At 35.8% G+C, this 25365-nt stretch overlaps 2 protein-coding genes and 1 long non-coding RNA gene across 8 annotated transcripts; all 3 read right to left on the minus strand.

The window, feature by feature from the left end:
• Nucleotides 1–237: 237 nt before the first annotated feature.
• On the minus strand, nt 238–10580 carry LOC127266384 (uncharacterized). Of its 2 annotated transcripts, none has more exons than XM_051296610.1 (7): nt 10400–10580; nt 6242–7300; nt 4698–4758; nt 4504–4610; nt 1115–1205; nt 731–778; nt 238–629 (listed from the first exon to the last, which is right to left on the minus strand). In XM_051296610.1, the coding sequence occupies exons 2-7, from the start codon at nt 7255–7257 to the stop codon at nt 561–563; spliced, it is 1392 nt and encodes a 463-aa protein (XP_051152567.1). In that variant the 5' UTR covers nt 7258–7300; nt 10400–10580; the 3' UTR covers nt 238–560. The 2 variants fall into 2 exon arrangements, with proteins under 2 accessions (XP_051152567.1, XP_051152568.1); XM_051296611.1 differs by lacking the exon at nt 10400–10580 and adding an exon at nt 8214–10298.
• A 786-nt stretch (nt 10581–11366) lies between these two features.
• On the minus strand, nt 11367–19790 carry LOC127266239 (uncharacterized). Its single transcript, XR_007842118.1, has 3 exons — nt 19530–19790; nt 11837–11952; nt 11367–11717 (listed from the first exon to the last, which is right to left on the minus strand). It is a non-coding gene; the product is annotated as an uncharacterized LOC127266239 (long non-coding RNA).
• A 440-nt stretch (nt 19791–20230) lies between these two features.
• LOC127266240 (uncharacterized membrane protein At1g16860-like) lies at nt 20231–24648 on the minus strand. Of its 5 annotated transcripts, none has more exons than XM_051296422.1 (6): nt 24445–24648; nt 23432–23447; nt 22404–23327; nt 21830–21985; nt 21161–21372; nt 20231–20960 (listed from the first exon to the last, which is right to left on the minus strand). In XM_051296422.1, exons 3-6 carry the CDS (start codon nt 23244–23246, stop codon nt 20768–20770), a joined length of 1404 nt encoding a protein of 467 aa, XP_051152379.1. In that variant the 5' UTR covers nt 23247–23327; nt 23432–23447; nt 24445–24648; the 3' UTR covers nt 20231–20767. The 5 variants fall into 5 exon arrangements, with proteins under 5 accessions (XP_051152379.1, XP_051152378.1, XP_051152377.1 ...); XM_051296421.1 differs by having other exon boundaries at nt 23415–23447; XM_051296420.1 differs by lacking the exon at nt 23432–23447 and having other exon boundaries at nt 22404–23374.
• Nucleotides 24649–25365: the final 717 nt, after the last annotated feature.

Consider the following 25365-nt stretch of genomic DNA (forward strand, 5'->3'; position numbering starts at 1 on the left):
GAGCAAATCACTCCGCCAAAGCTAGAAAAGATTACTTCAATTTGCCATGAACAACAGATAGTATGATACAGAATGATACACCGGAAATTTTATGCCATCAAATTCTCAGTATGCTAAATTCTATATTAATATCATACAAACCTTCAATACACCGATACTTTAATATAACAAACTTTTCAGCATGTCAAAAAAATTTCATATCGATGCATTGGAAATTTTAATAAATTCAGTACTTCATTGAAATTTCAATACATTCAGTACTTTCTATCTTCATCTCTAATAATGAGAAAAGATTTGAAATTAAGGAGAAATATATATGGAGGTGCCGGCCAATTAAGATGACATTTATACACCAAAACACGTCTTTTCTGTGCACAAAGTCCCTTTTTGATGTGTATATATATATATATATATATATGCATACAAACAATGCCAGATTCTCAGATAGATATATATGGCTATTACAAAATTGCCAAACATTTTTGCATATTCTTAGAAGACCACGGCGCGCGCAGCGGTTGAGGGAGCACCGGGCGGGTCGCCAACCAACACTCTAGCATTCAGATCCTCCCCCCGTTTTTTCTAGAAGTAACCAATTTGCGCCTTTTGGCAGCCAGTTGGGGCCGCAGCTGCATGAATTCGTCGTTGGTCATTTTAGTTGGGAGTGGAAAGAGAATAGAAAGTAGTATGCGCAGCGAAAATGAGAGTATCAAAGAATTGTCAAACGTACCAAATCTATGTACTTCAATTGCCTCATAACTTCTTCCGTGTCGACCTCCTGAGACAGAAATAGACAGCAAAGTTATTATAGAGAAATAGCTGGCGAAAAGTATAAGCTTTGATGGAAACAGGAGCTGGTTGTGGGGCAAAAAAATGGCTTTTATTTGTTAAGAAATCTTGATCAGGAAGAATTCGATATAAACTTCTTTACCTGTCCATATTGCATAGTTTCATGGACCGAATAAAATTAAGAAATGGCGAACAAAAGAAATGACACAAGAATATTCAAAACTAGAGGAATTTGGGCAGGACTATGCTTTGGAGTAAAATTGGAAACTACTGAGAAATTTAATATCACCGTGCGAAGAAGAAAAAAATTGTAGCATATAAATACCTGGGGCACAGCGCAATCGCTGTGGACTGGATCCCAAAGAACACATCGGAAGCATTCCCAGTTGTCAGTTTGAGCTTCAAAAAGGGGTGCCCTGGCATATGTTCAGTTCCGAAGTTTACAAACATGAATTGAAGTAATCGCAACATGTTCATCAAAATTTGCTATATCATGAGAAAAATAGTAAGGGATGCACAGACACATGTTAATGGTAGCAGTCATAGTTCCAAGGATCGAACTTTGAGATTCAGATTAGCTGGTGATAATTCACAATTTTCGGGTCAAAGTTCAAATAATGATGAAATTCTGTTATGGAGCAGTTGGCTCCTTTAAAGACTTCTTTGGTTGTCGACTACAAATGTTGATTCTTCAGATTCAAGAAAACAAGAGAAATACTAGATATACATATAGAGCATTTTACAAACTTTCTAATGCATCTGAAAACTAACATTTTTGGAAACACTGAACCTCGGTGCAAAAATTTTTAACTAGCAAACATAGTTTGGTAAGTTAGCTAAATGTGGTTTTGTAGGAGTGAAAACTGCCAGGAAAGTAATATTAGTTTTAAAATGCCATCATGAGCAATCCAGATGATTGATCTCTTTGTGAATAAGCCGTTTCAAGCAAATCTTCATTTTAGAAACTCTGGATACTGGAAGACTCAATTTGGAGGCGAAAATCTAAAATTCCTTGGGCTGTGGACAACAACTTGATTCCAAATTCTTCATTAATCAGTGGCAGCAATATAAGCCTTTAACAAGATCCATCTCCTACGTTCCAATGGTCAAGATCTAAAACCCATCCAAGAAATTAAATTGGGAATCTTGTCCAGTTGTCCCAATTCCCCAGACTCTTTTGAAGATCCCGAGGACTGTTTCTTTAAGGCCTGGTTTTGATCTCGCACTATTTTAAAATAAATATATATATTTGAAAATCACCGAATCAAACACACTTATTTTTCCATTTAATACATTACATTTTCATTCAAAATATCACATCAAACACTATTTCAATTCCAATTTTACTAATCCCAAATCCAAACCTTAAAGAAACACACCTAGACAGTCCTCTTTCGATACCAGATTCAGTGCCATTTGACTTCATCCCCGAGGATAATGCCAGACTTTATCCTGCACCTTTTAGAAGTATTTTTGGTATTCTCAGCTAAAGATGGGAACAAAGCCGTTCAGATGGCTTTAACCTTCTTCAGCTATCTAATATTACAATCTAGAATTTTATTCTCTAAGAATAGGGCCTTTTTCTCAATTTCAACTAGAATTTTTTGTCTAACAAGGAGCAATCGCCAGAGATGCACTCTTTTTCCGAAGAAAAAGTTGTCATCGAATCCAGCTTTTCCTAGAAATCCTATCAGGGTTGCTAAACTTGTTCACATTGTTTTCTTCTATAACAGGAATGTGCATTGCTTATCCATGTTCATGATGTAAACCATCTGATCTTTTATTTTTTTATTTTTTTCATTTTGGAAAAGAAAGGATTTTATAAATTCCAAGATAGGAGGACTACAGCCTGTTGGAGAGTTCGGAAACAGATAGAGAGATAGGTATAGCAGCTGAATCTAGGGCCAAATAGTTTTGGAAATCTGAATAGCAGGACGGAATAAAAGTTACAACCAAATTGAGAGATTTTTCTCTTGTTCCATGTTTTTCCAAAAAATCTGACATTCTGTTTGCACCACGAGAGATGCGTTGGAAGATAATGAAGGGGGATCTAGAAATGTAGCAGCGGAGCTTATTGATGTCTGGATAAATTTCAAAGAAGGTTCAGCGCCTTGGCCTCATCGAACAGCATTCTTTGAATCACACTCAACAATAATTCGAAACAATGGTCCAGACTAAGCCGGAACAAGATATTCAAGGACTTGAGTGAGGCCAAGAATTTCCAACATTGAGTTTCGATAGGATAAATATAATATGCCCAAGATGATCCCAGATGACTGCACCAATACCACCCGATCCCCTCTTTCAAAAGTGGACCTATCCGAGGATAATTTTCCACCAGACTTTAAGAGGGAATTCCCATGATACCCCAGAGGATACGCTTTCGATTTCTTTTTCTACACATTGGAGATGTGAGGAAGTTTATTTAGTAAAGAAGCAAAAGGGATATCCATGTTGGGAAAGTACTCTCGATACCAATCTCTCAACATATAGACGAGTCTAGAATATGACCCAATCGGATGAAATTCCTTATTGTTGAAAATAACTCCATTAACCGCGACCTTGAGAACTCTATTCCAAATTTTAAGAATTAAGAGGACTTATTGGCAAGGGCATGACACTGAACTATATTTCTAAGTGTTCTGAACTAACATTCAAACTAAGACCACCATGGCATATTCAACTCTCTCTGAAAGAAGTATTCTCAAGGTGATTGTGATTTAGACTAGAACTATATAACACCAGGTTTTAATTAGAGTCCAATATGCTGCCGAGTAACACACTCAAAGGCTTGAATGGTGACCATGCATTCTGAAAGATTCGAGGCTGCCAAACCAATGTGTTTCTATAGGATGAAAAACAATACAATCAAGGTAATCCGATCACAGCTTGAATACCTGCTGCTCCGGTTCTCCAAAAGTTGATCCGTCCATATTGATTTTTCACGAATTGGAAGGGAGGGCTGTCCACGGCACAGAGCAACACACTATAGGCTTCTTTTTATGCACAAAGGAGACGTCTTGAAGATTATTAACCATAGAACTGAGGTTGGAAGGGGAGTGCGTGCACTACCAATCTCCAACCAAGAGACAAAACCTAAGGATAATCTAGTTAATGAGAATATCTCATTGTTGAAGATAACTTCATTTTGACATTTCCAAATTTCCTAAAGAATAGCCTATTGCAATCTTTGCCAAATTTCAATGTCGGGGGATTTATTGGATGCAAGAAGATGGCCAAACTTAAGAGATGCTTCAGAAATTGAGGAAGTGGCTATAAATGGTGTTCACATAGTGACAATCCAGAAACAAATGAGGAGTCATATGAAGATACCATAGAGGGCATCAATAGTAACTCAAAGTTAATGAGGCCTAAGAAGTTATAGAATGAAGCACAATACACAAAAATTCTCTAAAAGGGATGATCTTAGATATTACTAGAAGAACTAGTTCTCTACTCAATCTCATGGAATATCCCCAAGTATCTCAAGAAATCACGGTTACCCCTTACTTATCTTTGACTTCATCTCCAGTCTACAATATCTCATTGATAGGAAGGACAATCCTGTTTGCCTATTCCCATCATATGAAACTTGCTGCCTAAAATCAACTCCTCAATCTATAGCTTGTTTGTTAATATAAACTCCTAATTTATTTCCATGTCAAAGTTGAAATATAAAGATTATGCTTATTGAAATGAAGAATTCATATTCACCTGCGCCATTTTCCACATATAGTGCCATCAACACTGTCGATGACTTCTTGGCACTGAATCCAATTACCAATGGAACTCAGCTTTACAGTTTTGGTAGCATCCCTTCTCTGCAGAGAATCATACAATGAGATCCTTCAACAGGAAAACATGGTCTTTTCTAGGTACGATGAACAATAATCATCAAAAGTTTTTACCTCCAAGTTTATGGCAGTTGGAGGATCCACTTCTAATGTTTGACCCATAAGGTGACTTGCCCTACAGCAGCAGTAAAGAGGGAATTATAGAAGCATATAATTTATTAAGGAGATGAATTACAAAATAAAAAGCATCAAAGCACGAACTTAAAAAGAAATAACACCACTAATCATAGCAAAACTGAAGTTTTTTTTTTTTTTATTTTTTCATATCTCACAGAACAAAGCTAACATTAGCAAAAGTGAGGACAATGGATCCTTTGAGATAGTATATCATTTCCCGAAATAATTTCCCAATTTCTTCTAGACACAAGCAGAAAGAAACAAGATACGAAAAATGACGTGTTTGCATATTGGTTCTGCTTGGGTGTGCACACCAGAGACCATATTGATGTACCATTGAGATATCTTTTCATAATATATAGGTTGGATTAATAATAGGTGCAACAGAGACCGTACTCAGTACAAAAATATTATTCTCCGTTTGCCCAGAACCAAAACTTAAATTAATCGTACTAAGATCACCAAAGCTAGCCCATTACTGAAAGATATTTCTTTCTAATGGTTTTTATAGTCTTTTTCCTTATAAAGCTAGGCCAAAGGAAGAACGCACACACATAAAAAAAAAAAGGGGGTAGGGGGGGGCACAATTACCATTTTTATTGTCTTTTGGTTGGGAAACAGAATTCCAACAAAATCTAATGAGACTGCAGGAACATTCGGAACTTCAGGACAATGTATACTCCAAAAAAAAAACTCGCAGATAATTCAATGGTGGAAAGTTGAAAAGGTATATATATATACACACTCACACATATTTATAGTACACTAATACTCAATGTATATAGCCAAGGATTTGAAGTATAAGAACTATAGACAAAAGATGTTTACAACAGAAGTAAATTCAAGATAATGTTAGAAAGATAAAGTTTCCACTTGGACAATTCAGACAGAATGAAGGTGCAAACTATGTTAGCAGGTAATCATCACCATCTCTATAATGGAGCGCATCATGAACTCCAGAAGTCGTTCAGACAACAAAATAATCACTAGCTACAGCAAGTAGCAACTACTAAATACTATGCAAATTCACCAAGAATGCAAACAAACACAAAAGTGGAGAGGCAACAATTTTAGCAAGGGGCATGCCTTACACTTCCATGCCGAGAGTTCATGAAAAGAAATCAGGTTAATAAAAGGACACACAATGGAGAACAAGATAGACCAAGGAGTGTCCATAAGAATGGAAGGCATTGTAGTTGCAAAGGAGAGGCTAAAGCATCAAAACATTAAAAACGATTGCAAGAATATGCAGATTGTATACAACACACAAGATCACGCTACAGTCTTTGCATAAGAAAAATGGAGTCAGATCCTAAAATTTAAGACAGAAATGTATCTCTGATGAAAAGCAGTGAGGGAGAGGAGAGAAAAAAAAAAAAAAAAGAAAAAGAAAAGTTGTTTTGCTCAAACAACCATCACGAAAATTAACTAAAACAAACTTTCATGAGTCACATTAATGTATAAGAGTAGAAGAAACTTACTCATCGTCGAGGCCTAGCAAATCAGGAATATCAGCTTGAAAATCACTGCCAATTCGTACCCTGGATTGATATGGCTCAGTGTCTCTGAACATAAACCTTAAGGACCCTAATTTGTCAACCTCAGTGCTGTTATCGCCTGAACTATTGGATGGCTGATTGCTTAATCTTTTGTTCTTCTTTTTCAGACATAAATTGCAATGCCACTCACCAATAGGTAATATTGATATATGCGGACTGTAGCATGATAAATGAAATCCTTCCTCACAGTTGTCGCATATTAGCATTCTTAATGTTTTCTCCAGGCGCTTGCAAACTTTGCACGGCTTTATACAGTAGTGATTGTCACTAATGCCAGAATTTCCTTGATGCTGTCTTGTCTGAAATGTATCAAGCAATCCCTGGGTTCTGAGAATTGAAATGCATCTCTCTCTTTCTGATAACTCTTCGGACGTCTCATTTGCAAGCAATCCACCAGAAGAGGAGCACTCGCCTGCATCATCCGAGTCATGTTTCAATGAGGCTGAACTCAGTTCCACATTTGATTTTGAAGATGAATAATTATCATTGGCACTGCAGGTGTTCAAATTTCCCCGATCATCTGTCATCAAAGTCACTCCAGAACCTGCTTTCACCTCAGTACGGCATCCATTCGAGAGTGTATCAGCAACTGCATCCCAACCAACCGAACCCATAACTGAAGACCTTACACCATTTTTCGCACCCTCAGAACCAGAAATGGTGTTCTCTTGAGTGGCCGACGAAGGGGTCTCAAAACTCATGGCGGAGCGACAATCATTACTTGGCTTACTGCTACAAGATATCTGAACACCAGAAATGGAAGAACTCTTTCTCTTTCGTTGGTATACTAATGTTGATGGGGAACTTTTCAAAACTGTACAATATTTCCTTTCGTGGATTGAGGAAAATAAATTACCATCGTATCTCCTCCCCTTTGGACAAGGCTCTTCAAAGCTGTCCATATTGCGGCAACGGGTTCTGGAATACTTTTGTTCCATACAAACTATAGTTTCAGGAAGATTGAAGTCCAGTAACGACCATCTACAACATATATGGAAACTACGTCAGCATTCTCAACTGCTATAATAAGCCATCGCATGTGGTTAATAAAATCTATTTAACGAATCACCAGAAAACTACATACCAAAGAAACTATAATACAGCAGCAATAATCTAATCAGAGATATACATTTTTTAGCACATATAATACAGTATTGGGTTTTGATCTACATGCCTGAAAGCAAATCTACACAGTTTTGCCAATACATTGTGATAGTGTATCAAATTTAAATTTTCTGTCTGAGGAGTGATCAAGCGACAAACTCATGACATCACAGCATAAGTTGTTCCTTTTGAAACAGTAGGTTTGTCTCTAACTTAATACTTTTTTTTTTATCGGAAAGTTTACGACTTTCTTTGAACAAAACATGGAGAAACTCATCCATTAAACATCATATGGAACTGCATGTCATTCTTGGATAATTCATGAAACAATAATGTTCAAATAAGATATAGAAATGATTTGATATGAAGTGGGAGGAACAACAATACCAACACCAAAATTAAATAAGACTAGGATGGCACTAAATGAATAAGACTAGGATGGCACTAATGAAAAGCAATTTCAGTCACTTACACAAGGCACTACACAAAAATAGGCAACTCATTTGGGTATCATAAATGTACCATATAACACAAATATAAATGATCCACATGCCAAAAGAGATACATGTTCGTACCATATTGGACACAGAAGCAAACACTAACAGAAAATGCAAATGGCAATAATACTGCGTCTAACACATCCAAATTATTAGAAAAAAAAAAGGATGGGTGAAAAATCAAGTTTCGGCACCCATATAAAACAGTATTTGCAAAGTAGAGAGACAATGCACAACAATGAACAACAGAAATTTGTTCGCACATCTATACAGACAAGAATGACCCGGCTCACCAGCTCTCCCACACAAATTAGCAAATACTGCAATGCACAATCAGGCAGCCTACGTTATTTTTGTCTTCGAGTTCAGCTTAACTGGCAACAAGAGGTGAGCACATAGCCAAGGCCATAGCATAGCAGCTTTTCGTAATATGCAGCACGAGCATAGAATAGGCTATTGAAGGGCAGGTCAATGCAGGCTAATGATGAATGGGGGAAATAAGAGCTTATAGGTGACAAGTATCATAGCACGCTGTGACTTGGACTAGAAAGAAGGAACCACAGCCAAAAGAGAGAAAACTGTGTTCTTAAAGCAAGAAGAAACCTGCAGCCACCAGTCAAGATTCTAAACTCAGTAGCTGCATTGCGTGGTTGTATAAACATCACATAGTGCAGAGAAAGTTTGGCGCAAGTTCACGTTGTGTGTTCAAAGAAAGGAGATGGCAGTGCCATTATGCCGTTCCCAGAGATTTAGATCTTTGTGGGGTGGCATAAGGACACTGCAGTTAGGTTTTCTATCGATGTGTCTTCTCTATATTATATATTTATGCAAAAGAAAGCCAGATCCATAATCATCTCTAATGTCAAACCCCAAAAGGACTAACTATATTTTGGTTGTAAGATGATCCGGGAACAATGAGAATCAAAAAATGTGTCAAACAGATTCAGGGTTGGGTCAGTAACAAATATATAAGAGCCCCTAAACTTATAAAACCTAAAACAAAACTAAACAAGAGCACTGCATCTACCTAACTTCAAGGTATCAAAATGCCTCTACAGTTGACAATCAGGAAGAAATGTATTTTTAGGAAAGGTCAAATCTATCTACATCGTTTCCCATTGCATTTTTAACATGATCCCCACAAAACCCCATGTATGCTAATTCAGCTCAATGTTTTACACCTAAGCACAGCATTGTGTAGATAATTGTACGGGAAGAAAGAAAAAAACAAAAGTGCACATAGGAGCTTTCAGTCTCCCCCTTCCCGATGATATCTTGATATAGAGCTTATCAGGTAATAAGAGCCAAAGGTAGTACGAGCAAAGAAGTACGGGCTATGGATCATCCCAACAAAAGCGTTTGACAAACTTCTGTTCCCAGAACCATAACAGGAATTTATCTTAACACTAATCTATGTTATCATGAATGTATCTTTAGCATAAGTAACAGCCAAATCATTTGTGGAGACTATAATTTTATGTGAACACAACCCTTGTTCTCACAAAAACATCACCACTTACAAAGATAAGCATAGAACAACCAATTGAGAAGCATCTATGAAAATAATTTCTTGATTTGCCTTTACTGCTACAGAGCACAAAATGGTCGTACAAATAACTAAAAGGTTCAATATAGTGAATTTTCGAATACTTCCTAAACATAAATCTGTTCAACATATATCAACGTTTAGAAAAAGTCTAATCATCAATCATAGCAGCAATAAGCTTTCTTTGTGAAACTGTCAGCAGTATATATTGTTCGAAAATAGCTTTAGTAAAAAAAACTGTAAAGAAAATCAACAAATAAGTCAGATTATAAGAACATGATAAACCCTACACCATTCATAGTCAGATTAACCAACGAAACCAGATTCTATTATCAATGAACCTAATCAATCCTGAAAATAATAATCTACAAACGTCTCATAGAAACACCATCAATCAGCATCAGTCCTCTCATATATAATCATGTATTACAATCGAATTCTTGACTTTCGACAAGCCATCACTCCATACATACACAAATCCATCACTTCTATAGGGCAAGCCTTCAAACTCACAACTACCCATTCCATTCCATGAATCTCTCTCACACTAAACTACCCAAGTTCCAAAAATTAACACACGCATCTCATCCCAATGTTCTTCCACAGCCACATCCTTCTAACTCTAAGGGCTTCCCACACACCATCAACAATCCAACCAGACTGCCAACAAATCAAAAAGTGGCATCAAACCGTTCTCACAGACGAACTCACACGGACTATAAAAATATAAATGATTAGGATGGCCAACGGAGTGAATTTCTATCTGTCCTCAACCTATCAAGAACAAAATCTTGTAGAAACGTAGTAACTGCTCAGACTATTCCCATCAGAATTTCAAGAAAAGCGAAAATTTGAGATTTTTAAAAAAGAATCACGAAAGCAGCCTAATAAACAAAAGATATTGACAGGAAAAAACTTGAATTCCTTTCATACCTTCAGGCTGCCATTGCAACAAGTGTTGCATAAAAGCCTGCCTGGCAATTTGTTGCAGGGGTTTGGGGGTGGGATGGGTTGGGTTGGGTTTGGTTTGGTTTGGTTTTTCTCAAGAGAGAAGGCGGAATAATTCGGTGCTGTACACAATGTGCAATGATGTTGGGATTTGGAACGCTTTGGCAATTGACACCCTCTCTTTTATATATATATATATATATATATATATATATATATATAGAGGCAAATTGGGAAAAGGGTTGGAGGATTGATTCAACTTCTTGATTCAAAATTATAGACGTCAGAAATAATTTGCAATATAATAATTATTATTATTATTAATGTATACTTATTATTATCGTTCATATCCTTACAACATGGGAACATGCGGCATTCTTGTCTTACATAGTTTCTTGGAAACGTTTTTACATTCCTGGTTTTAGTTTGAATTTGACCAAATTTGATTGTTGTACGTGTGAGTGTGTGAAGTTTTAGTAGATCAGATTGATTGTAGTGATTGTTGCATGATCCAAGTTTGGTTTGGTTTAGTACATATTTGACCATATTCTATTGAGGGATTTGGAGATGACATCACAAGAGAATGGCTTTAGAACAAGATAGACAGCTGCAAGAAGCTTGAATTCGATTGCTGAATCAACATCTAGTTTCAGAATGTGGTTTTTTTTTCTTCAAGGTGTCGTAATACACGGTTGATCGATTCGAGTGACATTCCAGGTAGCAAGTTCCAAACTGAATTTTCAGTGGAACCTAAAGATTGAGGACACATCAAGATTAGTTGGATAACATATGCTATTTCAACAGCATTCGTGCAGATGGGATTCGGGTGCTCTATATCAGTTTTGAATGCAAAATGTGAGCATCCCATTGCTCGCTGGCATTTTCCATTACACTGCCACTCGAGCATTCATGTGCTTGGCTATTTCACCAAGCTTAATTAAGAGCAAAAATATGTGATATCGTTTAAAGGTAGATCCATACACAAGGATTAGTTACAAGCATGAAATTTCTGTTTGTTATGCACATATGCTAGTTTATGTAACTGTAGGATTTTGATTTTGGTTTTGAACACACCCAAAACGTTATGAAGTATTCGCAGGCGGATCAACAACTAAAGAGAAGCACCTTACCTATTTTCTTAGAAACATAACTACCAGGCCATTGTCAAGAATCCATGAGTTCATATGAATTTATTTTAAAATAAAAATTAAACCTTGTAAGCTACTTGGGACAACCTCTGTACAGAAATATTGCTCCATAGCCTCCAAACTTGTCATTTGCATGGCAAGATTATAAACTGCCCCTGCACAAGAAACATAAAATGTGACTTAAAGTTTATACATGAATTAAATCTTCCAACGAAACAGCATATATTTTGTCTGGTCATGCCAAATAGTGATAAATCTGCATCACAAATCATACATGGTTCCAATGCAACATGAAGACTGCATATCGAATTTCACCGTAATTTCTTCCATTGTAATACCATTTTTCTGCTACTCAAGCAGCACACTGATTGCTTCCATGTCTGCAAGAGCCTGCCGATATATAGTTTTTAAATAAACAAAAGATCAATGAGATGAAGAAATGCCAAATCATAACAAAATTTAGAAATGGTTCAATTCTTGAAAATGCTTCAGGAAAATTTGACCAGAGAAATAAAGACATTATTAAAGTCGATGGTCATTCTTTAAAATAAGTGGCTCCAGTCCTAAAGCAACCTCAAAGTGAAGTAGATTATACAATTCAAGGCACTAGGGCTGCTCTATGATCAATAATAGAAGAGTCTAGAAGATGATATGGTAAAATCTCATTATATATTGCCTATAATGAACAAACTGTCCACATAGAAATCACATAACAGTGCCTATAAATAAACTATGTTTTGCATCTTGGTGTAACAGAGTATTCTAAAGACTGAAAGTGACGCCAACTTCATCCTCTGTGGCTTCTTTGACACCATTTTTACCTCTTTGCCTTTGTTGCTCTCTATCTCCACCACCAGGTCTTGTTTTCAACATCTTTATGATGTGGAAAAGACACGAGCCAAAGAGAGCATTGCAGATGAAATGGCTGACTATTAATTTGGGAAGAATGAGAATGTTATTATAATTTCACGGCAAATCATATCAAAAAATGACTCCTCCATGGAACAGTAAGATATAAAGACCTGATTAGATATTTCAAAATAATTCAAATTTTCCATTAGCGCACACCAAACATCTTTGTTTTCAACATCTTATTATAATGTTGGACGATGTAAATGATCGTTTCATCTAAAAATTTAAGCTTGCAGGGATATGAATTAATTATTTATTTAAATTTTTACCGGAGTCAACCAACATCCACTATTTTTCCCTCCAAAAAATTCAAATTTAAAACAAACAACAAAAAACATCCCAAAACACAAGTAAACACAGCTAAGTTTCTGCTCAGAGGAAATTATATTTTCATTCTCACATGTAGCAGCATGTTCCCTTCCAAAAAATATCATATTACAGAATCTCAATCATCCATAAAATATGTAGCATACAATTGTGCTTTCTCTCCCACATAGCATAATCAAATTCCTTCTAAAGAGATTATCATGTTTTTGTGTGTATATATCTCGTCATACATGATTAAAATAAAATTAAGGAATAAGAATGTTCCCTGTCAAAGGTATTTTCTAAGTAGCACAAGTATATTTTGTTTTTTTTTTTTTTTTTTTGAAAGTGAATATGTTTTATTAATAGAAAGCTTGATAGAGGAAAATGCTACATCCAAATAGATAACTCATCATTTCCCATGGCACCGTGCGTAGCAAAGAAGCCAACGACGCCATTAGCACTCTTGGGAATATGTTGAAAAATGATGAGGGTAAACTTATCATTGTAAAAGTGAAGCTTGTTAATATTCATAATCTAACTTCCAAAGGGTTGAAGAGCCAAAGGTCCAACCAAGATTCGTGGAATCATTTAATACTTTGACAATTTCTCCTTCCAAGGATCCCTGTTAGGCCAAATTCTTGTAATGAAGAAATAAAATCCTCAATTTCTAGAGATTTATTAAGATGGTGAAGAATAAAAATGCTAGAGGTGGCTTGTTGAATAACAGGGTTGAATGCTAGATTTATTTGTTGCAATGTTTGGATTTTGATTTCATGTGGGTATCCTTTCATTTATTTATTTTATTTCATATTGATTTTATTTGGGCTTTTGATAACATTTTAAGTATTGTAGATTCATTACTGTTTTCATCTTTGTGAACTTATAAGACATAGAAATTAATATGTAATTTAAATTAATGAGTACTTCATTAATCAACAACTCGATAATTTTTTATATAATCATGGTGTGTTCTTTTGTATTTCTCCTTCCCGCACCCCATTTCTACATTTTAACTATTAAAACTATTACTTTACCTCCAAACATATCCAAACAAACAACATAAAACACACACACGAAAAAACACACAATTGCTTTATAATTTTCTTAATAACTTTTTTATGTGTATTTAATACAATATTGATTTTTTGTTGTAGAGAATATGATTCTTCTTATAAACATGTTACATGCATATATATAAATATAGAATCTATCAAACCAAATAAACTCTAATAAGCCTATCATAATCTAACTATCTAAACTATATAGTCAACACTCCCCTCAAGTTAGTGTGTATATATATGTATATATCATGCCTAGCTTGTTACAAATATGGTTTATTTGTACTGCACTTAGTGGCTTCGTGAATACATCTCCAAACTGGTCTTTAGACTTGACATATTATGTAGAGATAATCCTTCTTGAACCTTGTCATGGACAAAGTGGTAATAGAATTCAATGTGTTTCATGCATCATGGAAATTGGATAAGATGAAATATACAGGGTAACTTAGTTGTCACATAATAGGATTATGTAGTTAATCATTAAGTTTAAGAAATGAAGTAATCCTATCAAACAAGGCATTGGCCTCCTCTTGTAACTTGGCTATAGAAGGCACTCTCCCATTATTTTGTAAACATCTCAAGTGCAAGAGAGCAAGAGATGAAATATGAAAGATTTTCAAAGTCCTAAACAAATTCTTAAGATAGTGTTGTATACAGCAGGATAGGCTTGGTTATTTATTTACTAACCTCTTTTGCTTTTCCTTTTCCGAAAGTTTGAGGGTAGAAAAACAACCCTTTTCTTTGTCCAATTAAATCCCCACCTCATTGAGTATCTTATCTCCATGTCATATGTTGTAGTTGGTTTCCTATTTCATCATCACAAGATCCTTTGCATGTTTTATTTTGTTACTCAACGTATTCATAAATGCCAGTTGTATATGGCCTAAATCACCATATTCAAACTCCACAACATGTGTATATTTCTCTTGCATAGCTTTTGACAATAGCTTTAATTGCAGTGAAGCACAGACGTGATTCTACATTGTAGTGATTATTCCTATACTGAAAGAGGCTCTATAACACCCTCGGCCTACAAGCCACGCAAGTCAAGCGTCTTGGGATCGTAGACTGGCCCTATAGGTCAAAAAGAGTCACTTCATCCATCCTGAAATTTTCCTAGAGCATATGCACATTATTGATATACATAATCTAATCAACCCTTTTAAATTCAACTTAACTCTACTCAACTCCGGGTATCACAGACTCGTTTTTATGTTCTAATTTGATTGTACCTTCTACTTTTGTCATTGTGCATACAAGATATTTGTCAAAAATAATGCAACATATATATATATATATTCACCTTGTTGTTCTTCAAGCACATTTCTCAGATACAATTTCAATACCTACCCTTTATAATAGTTGTTGCCAAAATAGTTTCACTTATATTTTTTAATGGAGCGACTTAAAGTATCAAACTTTAGCGGGGAGCTTTCTTGGATACTATTTCAAATTAAAGCCACTTCAGCAATAAATGAACATTTTCGAATCTACTTGCTTTTTGGGAAACTCCTCACCAATCTTGAACACCTTGTCCCTCTTTGAACTTATTGTGAAAGATGATTCACTATCTTTCATATGTAAATGTACAAACATTATTTTGATTTATACCCTTGTGTACTTGGTAAGTCAAGAACAATCAAACGGAGAATTCGGTTTGCCCAGACAACATTCCGGCAACTTTTATTCCATTAAAAGGCAAATGTCCTTCAAAATCCTAATTAACACTTTACATATCCTAAAGACATAACAAAAGCCCAAACAAAGAATAATAAAAGTTCATAATACATCCGCGGCTTCCTTTTCTATCCGAGAGGACCCGACCCCTTCGACGCTTCTTTCGCTCTAAAAGCTAAGCAAAGCAAAAAAAGAAGTGATAATTAAAAGTCCAAGCCTCCAAAAGCAAGCCTAAGTTTGTCCCCACCTCCAGTACACGAGCAAGGGCTTTGCCCCCTCCTCATTCCAGAGCTCATATACCTGCTCCTTATCAATCTTGTCTGCAAACATAACCTCTCATCATCACCCAATCTAGTTACTGCCCAAGTTCCAGCCTTTAGGCCCTAAACCTTCTAGTTTTTTAACCATTGGTTCGAGAATCCCAACTTTAGGCCTTCAATATTGAATCTTATAATGAAGCTGAATGACAAAATCCAGGATTTCTTGGATAGCGGATAGTTATGTGAACTCAAAATTCTTCCACAAATTCATATCATCTAGGCAAGCTACCAACAAAATTCTCACATTGAGTGTCAATGGGTAGACCACCTTAAACTCTTTGAATGACATCAAATTGGGAGTCTACCATCGTTTCTCCAACATATTTTCCAACTCAGGCCAATCTCTCCTAGTCCTTAATCAAATTGCCTTTGACATCCGTTCACTGGATAGTGGGAAGAACTTCTCTTCACCTTTGACGGGTGACGAAATCTTAGTACACTAAGTAAAATCATTTCCAACTGACCATGCATAAATGATAAAATTACTATTTATGCATGGGAAAGCTCCAATCCACCCTGCAGTTGGGAAGTGCTATACTATTCCACAGATTGTTTTAGACCATTTTTATTATTATTAATATTATTTATAAAATAATTTTTTTATATTTTAATTGATATTTGTAGTAAAATATGTATTTGTTGATATATTATTTATTGATATTTATAGTTAATTAGTTGTATATAATTATGGTAAGATTGACATAAATTATTTAATGACAAAATTTAAAATATTATAATAGTCATCAAATAAAAATAAATAAATAGACAAAATATGGTATTTAATTGAATGCTATTTATAACTTTATTAAGTTATATAAAATTGAATAGGAAAAAATATTATTTGACCCTTCAAAAAAATTGAAGATTTGGTTGGAGATTATTATAGTTGGTCAACAAAAACAGAGAAATATATTGCCACTATTGCCAAAATAGATGGTATGGTTAAGATGGCCTAGCAAAGCTCAAGCCCAAACTGTTTCAATCTAAACATTTCAAAGCCTCTTAGGACCTTCTTCAGCTCAACACTATGCAGCTCTTTTAAGGCCTTCTATATGGCAGCTTCATTCTTCACAGGGCCGGAGATTCCTTCATCAATTGATAAAAAAGAGAAATAATTCTTTTCATTGTACTACATGCCTCTTTCCACAATATCATATTGTATGACATTTTTCCACACTCCCCCTCAAGCAAGAGAGTATAGGTTTTTTCATTCACAGCTGGGATACATTACGCTCAAATGCTAAACCACTTAATTCTTTAGTAAGCACACTTGACCTTGATACCACACATGCGCTTCTTACTCCCTCAAGACATCTTTAATGTAATAAAAGAAGGTCTATTATGCGTCTCTCTATCACTTGGTCCCTCACTTGGTCCTCCCCTATCCATGGTTGGTGGAAAAATCAACTCATACGGTTCAGCATTTGGTAAGTTGGACCCTAGCCGTATTGGAGTACTCATAAGAGAACCATTAGAACACATCAGCTTCATTCTTCCAATCCATACTGTGATAGCAGGCTGCAGACTCTAACATAGCTGAGTTACTGCCATCACCTACATCCTCTAACATGCGGCTTGATCAGCTTAGGCCGTTGCCCTAGATTTTACATCGAGTGTGATTCTAAAAATGCTTTAGGTTGGATTCACGATGCTACCCCTCCTTGGAAGAATAATGCAAACATCGATAAGCTCTATCTCTACATCTCTAGATGTCCCAGTATCACTTTTCGCCACATCTCTCACTCAGCATATGAAATGGTTTATTTATTTGCAAAACATAGAGCTAGGGGCCTGGAAATCTTATAGTTTGGCTATAACCTCAGTCCTTCTATGTTCTCGCTCAGGTACTCTAAGGGCGGTTCTCTTCTTAGTCTTAAACTCTTAGGTTGTGTTCTTTTGTGAGTTTTGTACTGATTTTTACTATTCAAATTTTTTTTTCTCTTCAAAAATATCAAATCAAACAATTAATTTTCTTATTTTATATTATACTACAAATTTATTTTACATTTAAAATATCACATCAACATCTATTTATATCACATTAAACAATTATTCAAATTCAAATTTTTACTATTCAAAAATCCAAACTCAAAAATGAAAACCCACGAACAAACACACCCTTAGTTCTTAATTTTCTATTGAATTCTCTGCCTATGTTTCTATCTTTGGATTTCCAGAGCACACCACTGTGGAATCCCAGCTTCAAAATAAACTAGATCGGAAATATAATTTGCAGGCACCCAGACATAGTCGTCCAACACATTCCAAGAAGTGGAAATAATCTGAGGGTGTGTTCTTATATCAAAGTTCACCCAAACTATACTATATATCAAATTTTTTCTTCCAAAAAAATCAACTCAAACACCTATTTTTTATTTTTTATATTCTACTAAAAATCAACTTTACATTCAAAACATCTACCTATTTATATCACATCTTAGAACTATTCAAATTCAAAGCCCCAAACAAACACACCCTGAGTGTCTTCCTTGCAACATCGAGACCCGATTGGAGTGGAACTTATTGCTTGGCTCTAAGAATCCCGAAGTGATCAAGGGTTTTAACCTTTCTAAGCTCTTGGTGTCTATTAGTTTCATCCATGTCATATCTAATGTTTTGGTTACGTGTTCTCACTCTTCATCCTAATGTAACACTTGTTTGGTTTCTATTAATATAAAATCTTCTACTTTAACAAAGGGAAAAAAAAAAGGATGTATGAGTATAAGATGAGAGAAGAATAGTTGAGCTTAGTTTCAGTTCAAGAACAAATGCAGAAATGTTTTTGTTCCCGTATATACTAGTGAATCATAAGAGAAGGATTTACAGCATTGATAACCAATGACAACCATGAAAAATGCAAAGCAGAAGCCGCACCCCCCTTCCCCCCTCTTTGATCTGTCTGATCATGCATCTTTCCAGTTATAGGACACACAAAGGATCAAATGAAAGTAATCCATGGAATTATTGTAACATCACTTGATTTATGTAGACAAGTTCACCTTTCACATGAAAGGTTCCTATGAACTTTTGTGCAATGAAATTTGGAATTAGAGAAGATGCCTACATGTGAGATTGAAAGTGATTAACTAATCCATAAGGAACTTTTCATAGCTTTGCCTTTAAGAAGAGGTTTTTCTAATGTATGCAACTGGAGTTCAAGATTATCTGTAGCATATATATTCACATAAAAAGTATCTATTTTTCAAAAAATATATTGCACATCATACCACTGTAAGTCTAACATTCTCATTACATAAATCTTGAGAGCATAACCTTATTCCCAGATACAGCTAAAGTGCTCGGCATCTTTCTCAGTAGAGTGCATTCCAAGAACCTACATCATCCCTTTATGCTCATTTTATTTTCTTACAGGAAAACATATTTATATCTATCTATATATTCTCAGAACTTCCATGAATTGTGCGGGATCCAAAGAATGTCAACTACCTAAAACTTGTGGTGTGAAGAAAGTAACTCTAAGAAGCATAGCATCACCTAAAAATAGAATTTCTATTAAAATTGTATTCAAATCAGTAATGAAGTGGATTCATGCGATTATTGCAATTACAAACTCACAAAATGTCCTCCTGATAGCCATGATCCAATCAATTAGATGAATTAGGGTGCGATATTACAAGAATAATGCGCAGAGGTACACATAAGCATTTTGAAATGATAAAACCTTAACCTTCTTGCGAAACATAAGATCCTTGGAATTTGTTTGCCAGAATGACTGCTCCAGCTTGAGCCTAAACTACATGCTCCAATAGGAAGTATTAAAAGCAGAAAAGACCAAAGAGTTCAAAGACAAGACCGTCGGCGCCTCGCCGGAGAAAGAAGAAGTGAAGATCGAACAGAGCAAGCCAGCGGCTACCCGTAGGACGACATAAAATTGACTGGAAAAATTATGGACGTGTTTGTTGTGTTCAGTTAGGCTTTCGCCATTAAATAAATCATGTTTATTTAAAACATGTGTTCATCCAACATTTCATTTTTGTGACTAGTGACTACTCCCATGAATATTTTAAAATATATATTTCGTCTTCCAAAAACATAAGTAATTTGTTTTATATATTCGTTAAGCAAATCACGTGTGACCAGTGGACTTGATGGCTTAGCTCGGATGCCGCACACAATGATCTTTCTACGATTCGTTTTCTCCATATTTCAAAAAAATAATGCAGTAATACTTATCTCACAAAATAATAAAAATTAAACAAACAAACTCCAATACTAGTTAAATTGTCACTAAATACTATTACAAAATTTGAACATGAGCAATTTTTACTAAAATTCTATTATTTATTTCTTCTATCCTAAAATATTACTACTACATTAAAATTACTATTAAAACAAATAAATAAAGAGCACATAACAACGAACCCAAAATAGCTAATAGTATCTCAAAGTCAGCCACTCAGTCGGTCAATTAAATTTATGTCATTCAACGGAGTGAAAGAAAGCAGCACAAACATGTTTACAAAAGAAGCTAAAGAGCAAAAAAGAATAATACTGTTTCAAGGCATGCATAAACATATGGCATGGCTGTTTGTTTCCTCAACAACACAAGAAGAATTATCAGCAGTTTGACCATCCATCCATCAAATTTCAAAGATTAAAAAACCCCAACAAAATAAGAATAAAAAAATCCTCAAGTCCATAGAGGCCCTCCATTGCACAGAAAATGTAATTCACTCCAAGGCGACTGGGAATAAACACACACTGGGATCAAAATCAGACACTTTGAAATCGAAGAAAAAACGCCGGAATCTATACAAACTATTCGACAATAGACAAAGAAGAAGAAGAAGAAGAGGGCTTTCTACCATTTCTGTAAGAAGGGAGAGTCTGAATTTTCCAATCTTTCTGTGTGCTTAACATTAAGATGCGCGCAGGGGATCGAGTGCATCCGCCTGCCTGCGCCTGTTAAACTGGTATGACATCCATCTTCGAAGAGTCCTCACATCTCAGCACGATGCCTTCGAGGCTGGCGGGGAGAATGAACTTGCTCCATTGGCATCCTGTTGAAAAGGGTTCGGGCGGTGGAACAATCATCAAGACACTTTCATTCCGTTGAACGACTCCCATGACGCTAACAGAGCTGCCTTCTTTGATGTACCTAAGATAGATAGATGATAGAAGACGTAAAACCCATGAGCAACGATCCAATTTTACCACTTACCAGTGTATAATTAGGTTCAGATTCATCATCATGATATCTTCATTTAGTATGTGTGTGTGTGTATATATATATATTGTTCGCCCAAATGTGACAATCCAACAGCAAATTTTATTGAAGGTTTGTAGAAAGAATCTAACCCTTCTTTGAGTCGCATTAATCGATCATCACTTGAAAGCTTTCGATCTCCTAACCACCGGACGAATTCAGGGGACATATCCCTGTTCGATGGATTGATGTCGACCACAACTGATTCATCAACGTAGGGAGTTACTTTTGCACCATAGCCAGCCTTAACCAAAGCCCTCAAACCAGATTGGTAATCAGAGATATAGAAGTCAACAACATGCCTCTGCAATCAAACAAAATGAATGAGCAAATATACAAGTAATTACATTTATTTTATTTAACTTTTATTCTTTGCTCTCAAGAGTCTAATCAAATATATCCTCAATCAATTTAATATTTCAAAAACCTAACAAATTCAGTAAACCACGGACTGAATAGCAGGGTATAAGATCCATATTCTCAATAAATGGCGTGGGATTTCCTCAGGGATGGAAATTGCAAATTCTAGAAACATGCGACTACGATTTTTATCATAAACACTGGAGACTCAAAGATTAATTGATTTATGCATTTAATGTTGTCAAGATGGAGACATGATTTGCAAACAATTTCCCAACTGATCAGGAGAATAATGATCGGTTTCTCAGAGGATAAAAAGAAAAAAGAAGATGATGGAGCTGGGTGAAAAGATCATGTGATCCCATAACTAACTACTTTATAAACCAACATTCTGTTCTCACCTCAGATGTTCGAAGGCCCCAGGTAAAGCGACGATGAGTGGGGTTTGCTGCTTTTGAATCCCAACCCCGATACTCATACAAGCTTGTGGATGTATACACACATCGAGGAACTTTCTGAAATGATGATTCAAGAGGAACATTTCCACAGGTAACAACCTTCAAAAGTAGAGGTATATTAACTTCAGATAGCATACTGCAACATAACACGGGATGACTTTGCAAAAAGGAAAAAACAACAAAACTTCAGCGAGAGTCCAGACACATCTTTTTGTTTACTTCAGATGACAGTTTTATCTTTATGTTGTAATTATCAGCTAAGGTAATGCCCACCCTGTAATCGAATATACATATTTCTTTTTCTGGATGGGCATTAAAGATGCATATTACAGAACTTTTTAATGATCAAGACACATAGAATTTAGAATTCAAAAGGTATGCTCAAAAGTGTCAAGATTTAGAAGCTTCACAAAGTTGCAAGACAGCAATGACCTATGTTCGGAGTGCAGTGAAGGGGTGTGACTTATTAATTAGAAAAGGGAATCTTAAGATTATAAAAGATAAAAATATTGCATACCCCAGAAACTTTGACAAATTGACCATCTTTTGCATATCGTAACTCAACATCTGGATGGCTAGCTATAAAGCCAGTGATAGCTCTCCTTCCCCAGCAAGTATTCCATGTAAACACGGCAGCCACTGCAGCAAAAAGTACAACAACAACAACAAGGAGGATCGGGTTGTGAACAGCTCCAAGGATGAAACCACCAGCAATAAATCCCATGATGAAAAGAAGAATGATAGCCCAAAGGATTGGCTTGGGGAAGCTCTTCCTGAATGAATACTCATCATCCTGGCTGAGATTCGTAACAGCCGGATTATTAACAACTGGAGGATGGTGCGACTTCATCGACATGGTAGACTCCAACGGACCAGATGCCTTACGGGGAGCCCCAGATGAGTTCAGAGGTCCAGATGTAATAAGGCCAGTAGTTGGGAGGACTGGAGGAAGAGGACCAGAATTGTGGCGAGACCCTCCTTGAGGACCTGATGACTTTTTAATAGGCTCACCGTGTTTATTGAGTGGACCGGAATTTGTCTTCTTCATTGAACCAGACCCAGCACCCCCAGCTGAAACGGAGCCCCGACTCACAGAATTTAATTGGCCTGAGTGGGAAGATGCACCAGCAAATGAACCTGTTCTGGAGGGAGCATTGTTCAAGGGACCTGATTTCCGAGACCTGGATCCATCGGTAGGGATATCAAACATTTTACCAAGTTCCCCAGACTTTTTGATATCACCCCCAGTGTAAGGCATGGCAACTGAACTCATTGTTGGAGTTTTCTCTTTTGGCTGCTCTGGCCGACCCGACACATAGAGGCCATTGCTTAACTGATGAGAAGGAAATCGAGAGCCCATGGCCGCTGGCTTGCTTATCGATGCCAAGAGACCCAAGTAGTATTACGAATATACACAGCCGCCGCCACAAATTGGTGCAATCTAAACGACAGGTAGTTTAAATATCAACCAATCAAATCCAGAATATTCTGACAAGAAAGCAATGGAATCAGGAACCAATATGCATACAGTATTGCTCTCAAAACCTGAATCTTACGGCATCTGCGTAAAAATAATTTCCTTTTAGAATAGATGAATATTAGCTGGAAAAGTGACCCACCCTCCCAAAACACCTCAGTGTAAAAACAAACTCCACGCTGTTGCCAACTCATACAACAGTGTATCCTATCGAATGGGCATTAATTGCACGTATAAACGATTAACTCGTGATCATCAGGATAAAAAATGGACATCTGGATACCCATCTGGCAATACAACTTTACAGAGCAAAACCGGGGATAGGTAATATAGAATTTATCGATATGAATTACATGAATTCACAATTTAATCAATCCTAAAATTTGGCACTCAAGATGCGTTAGAACTGTCTACTGGCAGAGCATACAAAAAATAGTTAGCCACTGTAACAAATTATTTTCTTTCCATATCAACCATACAACAAACTATTCTGCAGTAATTCTTCACATGGTTGGTTGAAATTACATAAAACTAAAACCTCAAGAAAGAAATAAGTACCGCATAGAAACCAGATCTGAGAACAGCTGAACTAATTCCAATCACAAATACAGTGAACAGATACAAATAATACTGAAATGATGAAAAAAAAAAAGAAACTAGTCAGTGCTCTCCATTTACAGCATCAACAGAAAAGGAAATCCTGCCGACAACACTTAATGCGCACGAAAAAATAGCACCTCTCCTTACAAACTAAATAACAGAACTTCACAGATCCAATAGAATGAAATTGACGCAGCAAACACCAAATTACCAGACGCCAAACAACAACCGCTCAAAACCCCAGCGGTGACCTTAATTTTCCAAACAAAAGGAAAAGATCCCTTCCATAAAAATCAAGACGATCCAAAATCACAAGCTCACAAATCCGGACCAAATCCATCCAGCGAATCAATGAATTCCAACAGCACACATTTCCAGTTGCACCAATATTCAGTAAAACGAACAGCAGCACCAAATCAATAAACTAAACGTGTAGAAAAAGGGGAATGCGTGGGAGGGGTAAACAGCCATAAACCCATACCTGAACAGCAAATTGAACGGGTGCGCCGACCAATCAAGGGGCCAGGGGTCAGAGATTGTGGAGGCAGCGGCCGGAAAACTCCATGGGAAGAAGATATTGAGGGGATGGAGATGAGATGAGATATTTGGGCAGAAAGAACCAAAAGGACAAAGGAAAGGAAGAACGAGTGAAACTGAAAACACACCCTTCACCTTCCTCCCTGCTTTCTGCTATTCTATCAGTTTTCTCTACTGCCTAGTGTCAAATGACTATTTTGCCCTCCCCGGTGCCCTGTATTTTCATCTCCTGCCGGATTCTTCAATCCTACGTATTTTTATAGTATTAATTTTTATAGTGTGTTCACTCAATAGAAATTATTTCTTTATTGTATGTTCTTGAATTTTTCCTATTATTATTAAGATTGTCAACTTAAAATTTTTAACATTTAATTATTATTTTTTGTTCCAGTTTAAAAATCCTAAATAAACTATTTTTACAGATCGGAGAAAATATATATACTATTATTATCATAAGTACAATATTTTACCAAAAGTAATAAAAATAATTTTTTATGACGCAAAAAAAAAAGGTATGAATTTAATGTAAAAAAAAAAATAACTCAATTAAAAAAACATAAACACACTCTATGTTTAATTGGTAATTTTTTTAAAGTAATTTGAATGTTGTATTTTTTATAAAAATAAATAAATGGTATATTTTATTCTATAATAGTGAATAATAAATATAATTATTATGTAAATAAAACCACAATAGAATTAGGCTACAAAATTAAAATATACATTGTATATGAAATAATTATAAAAGTACATACTACTTTCTTATTCAAACCTATTTTGCTTTTGTGGTTTTGTCTATAGAGTTTATATTTTGAAAACTAAAATTTTAAATTAAAGTAATTATCTAATTTCATGGTATAAATAG

Source organism: Andrographis paniculata, unplaced genomic scaffold (genome assembly GCF_009805555.1).
Source record: "Andrographis paniculata isolate CXL003 unplaced genomic scaffold, ASM980555v1 Contig75END, whole genome shotgun sequence".
Lineage (NCBI taxonomy): Eukaryota > Viridiplantae > Streptophyta > Magnoliopsida > Lamiales > Acanthaceae > Andrographis > Andrographis paniculata.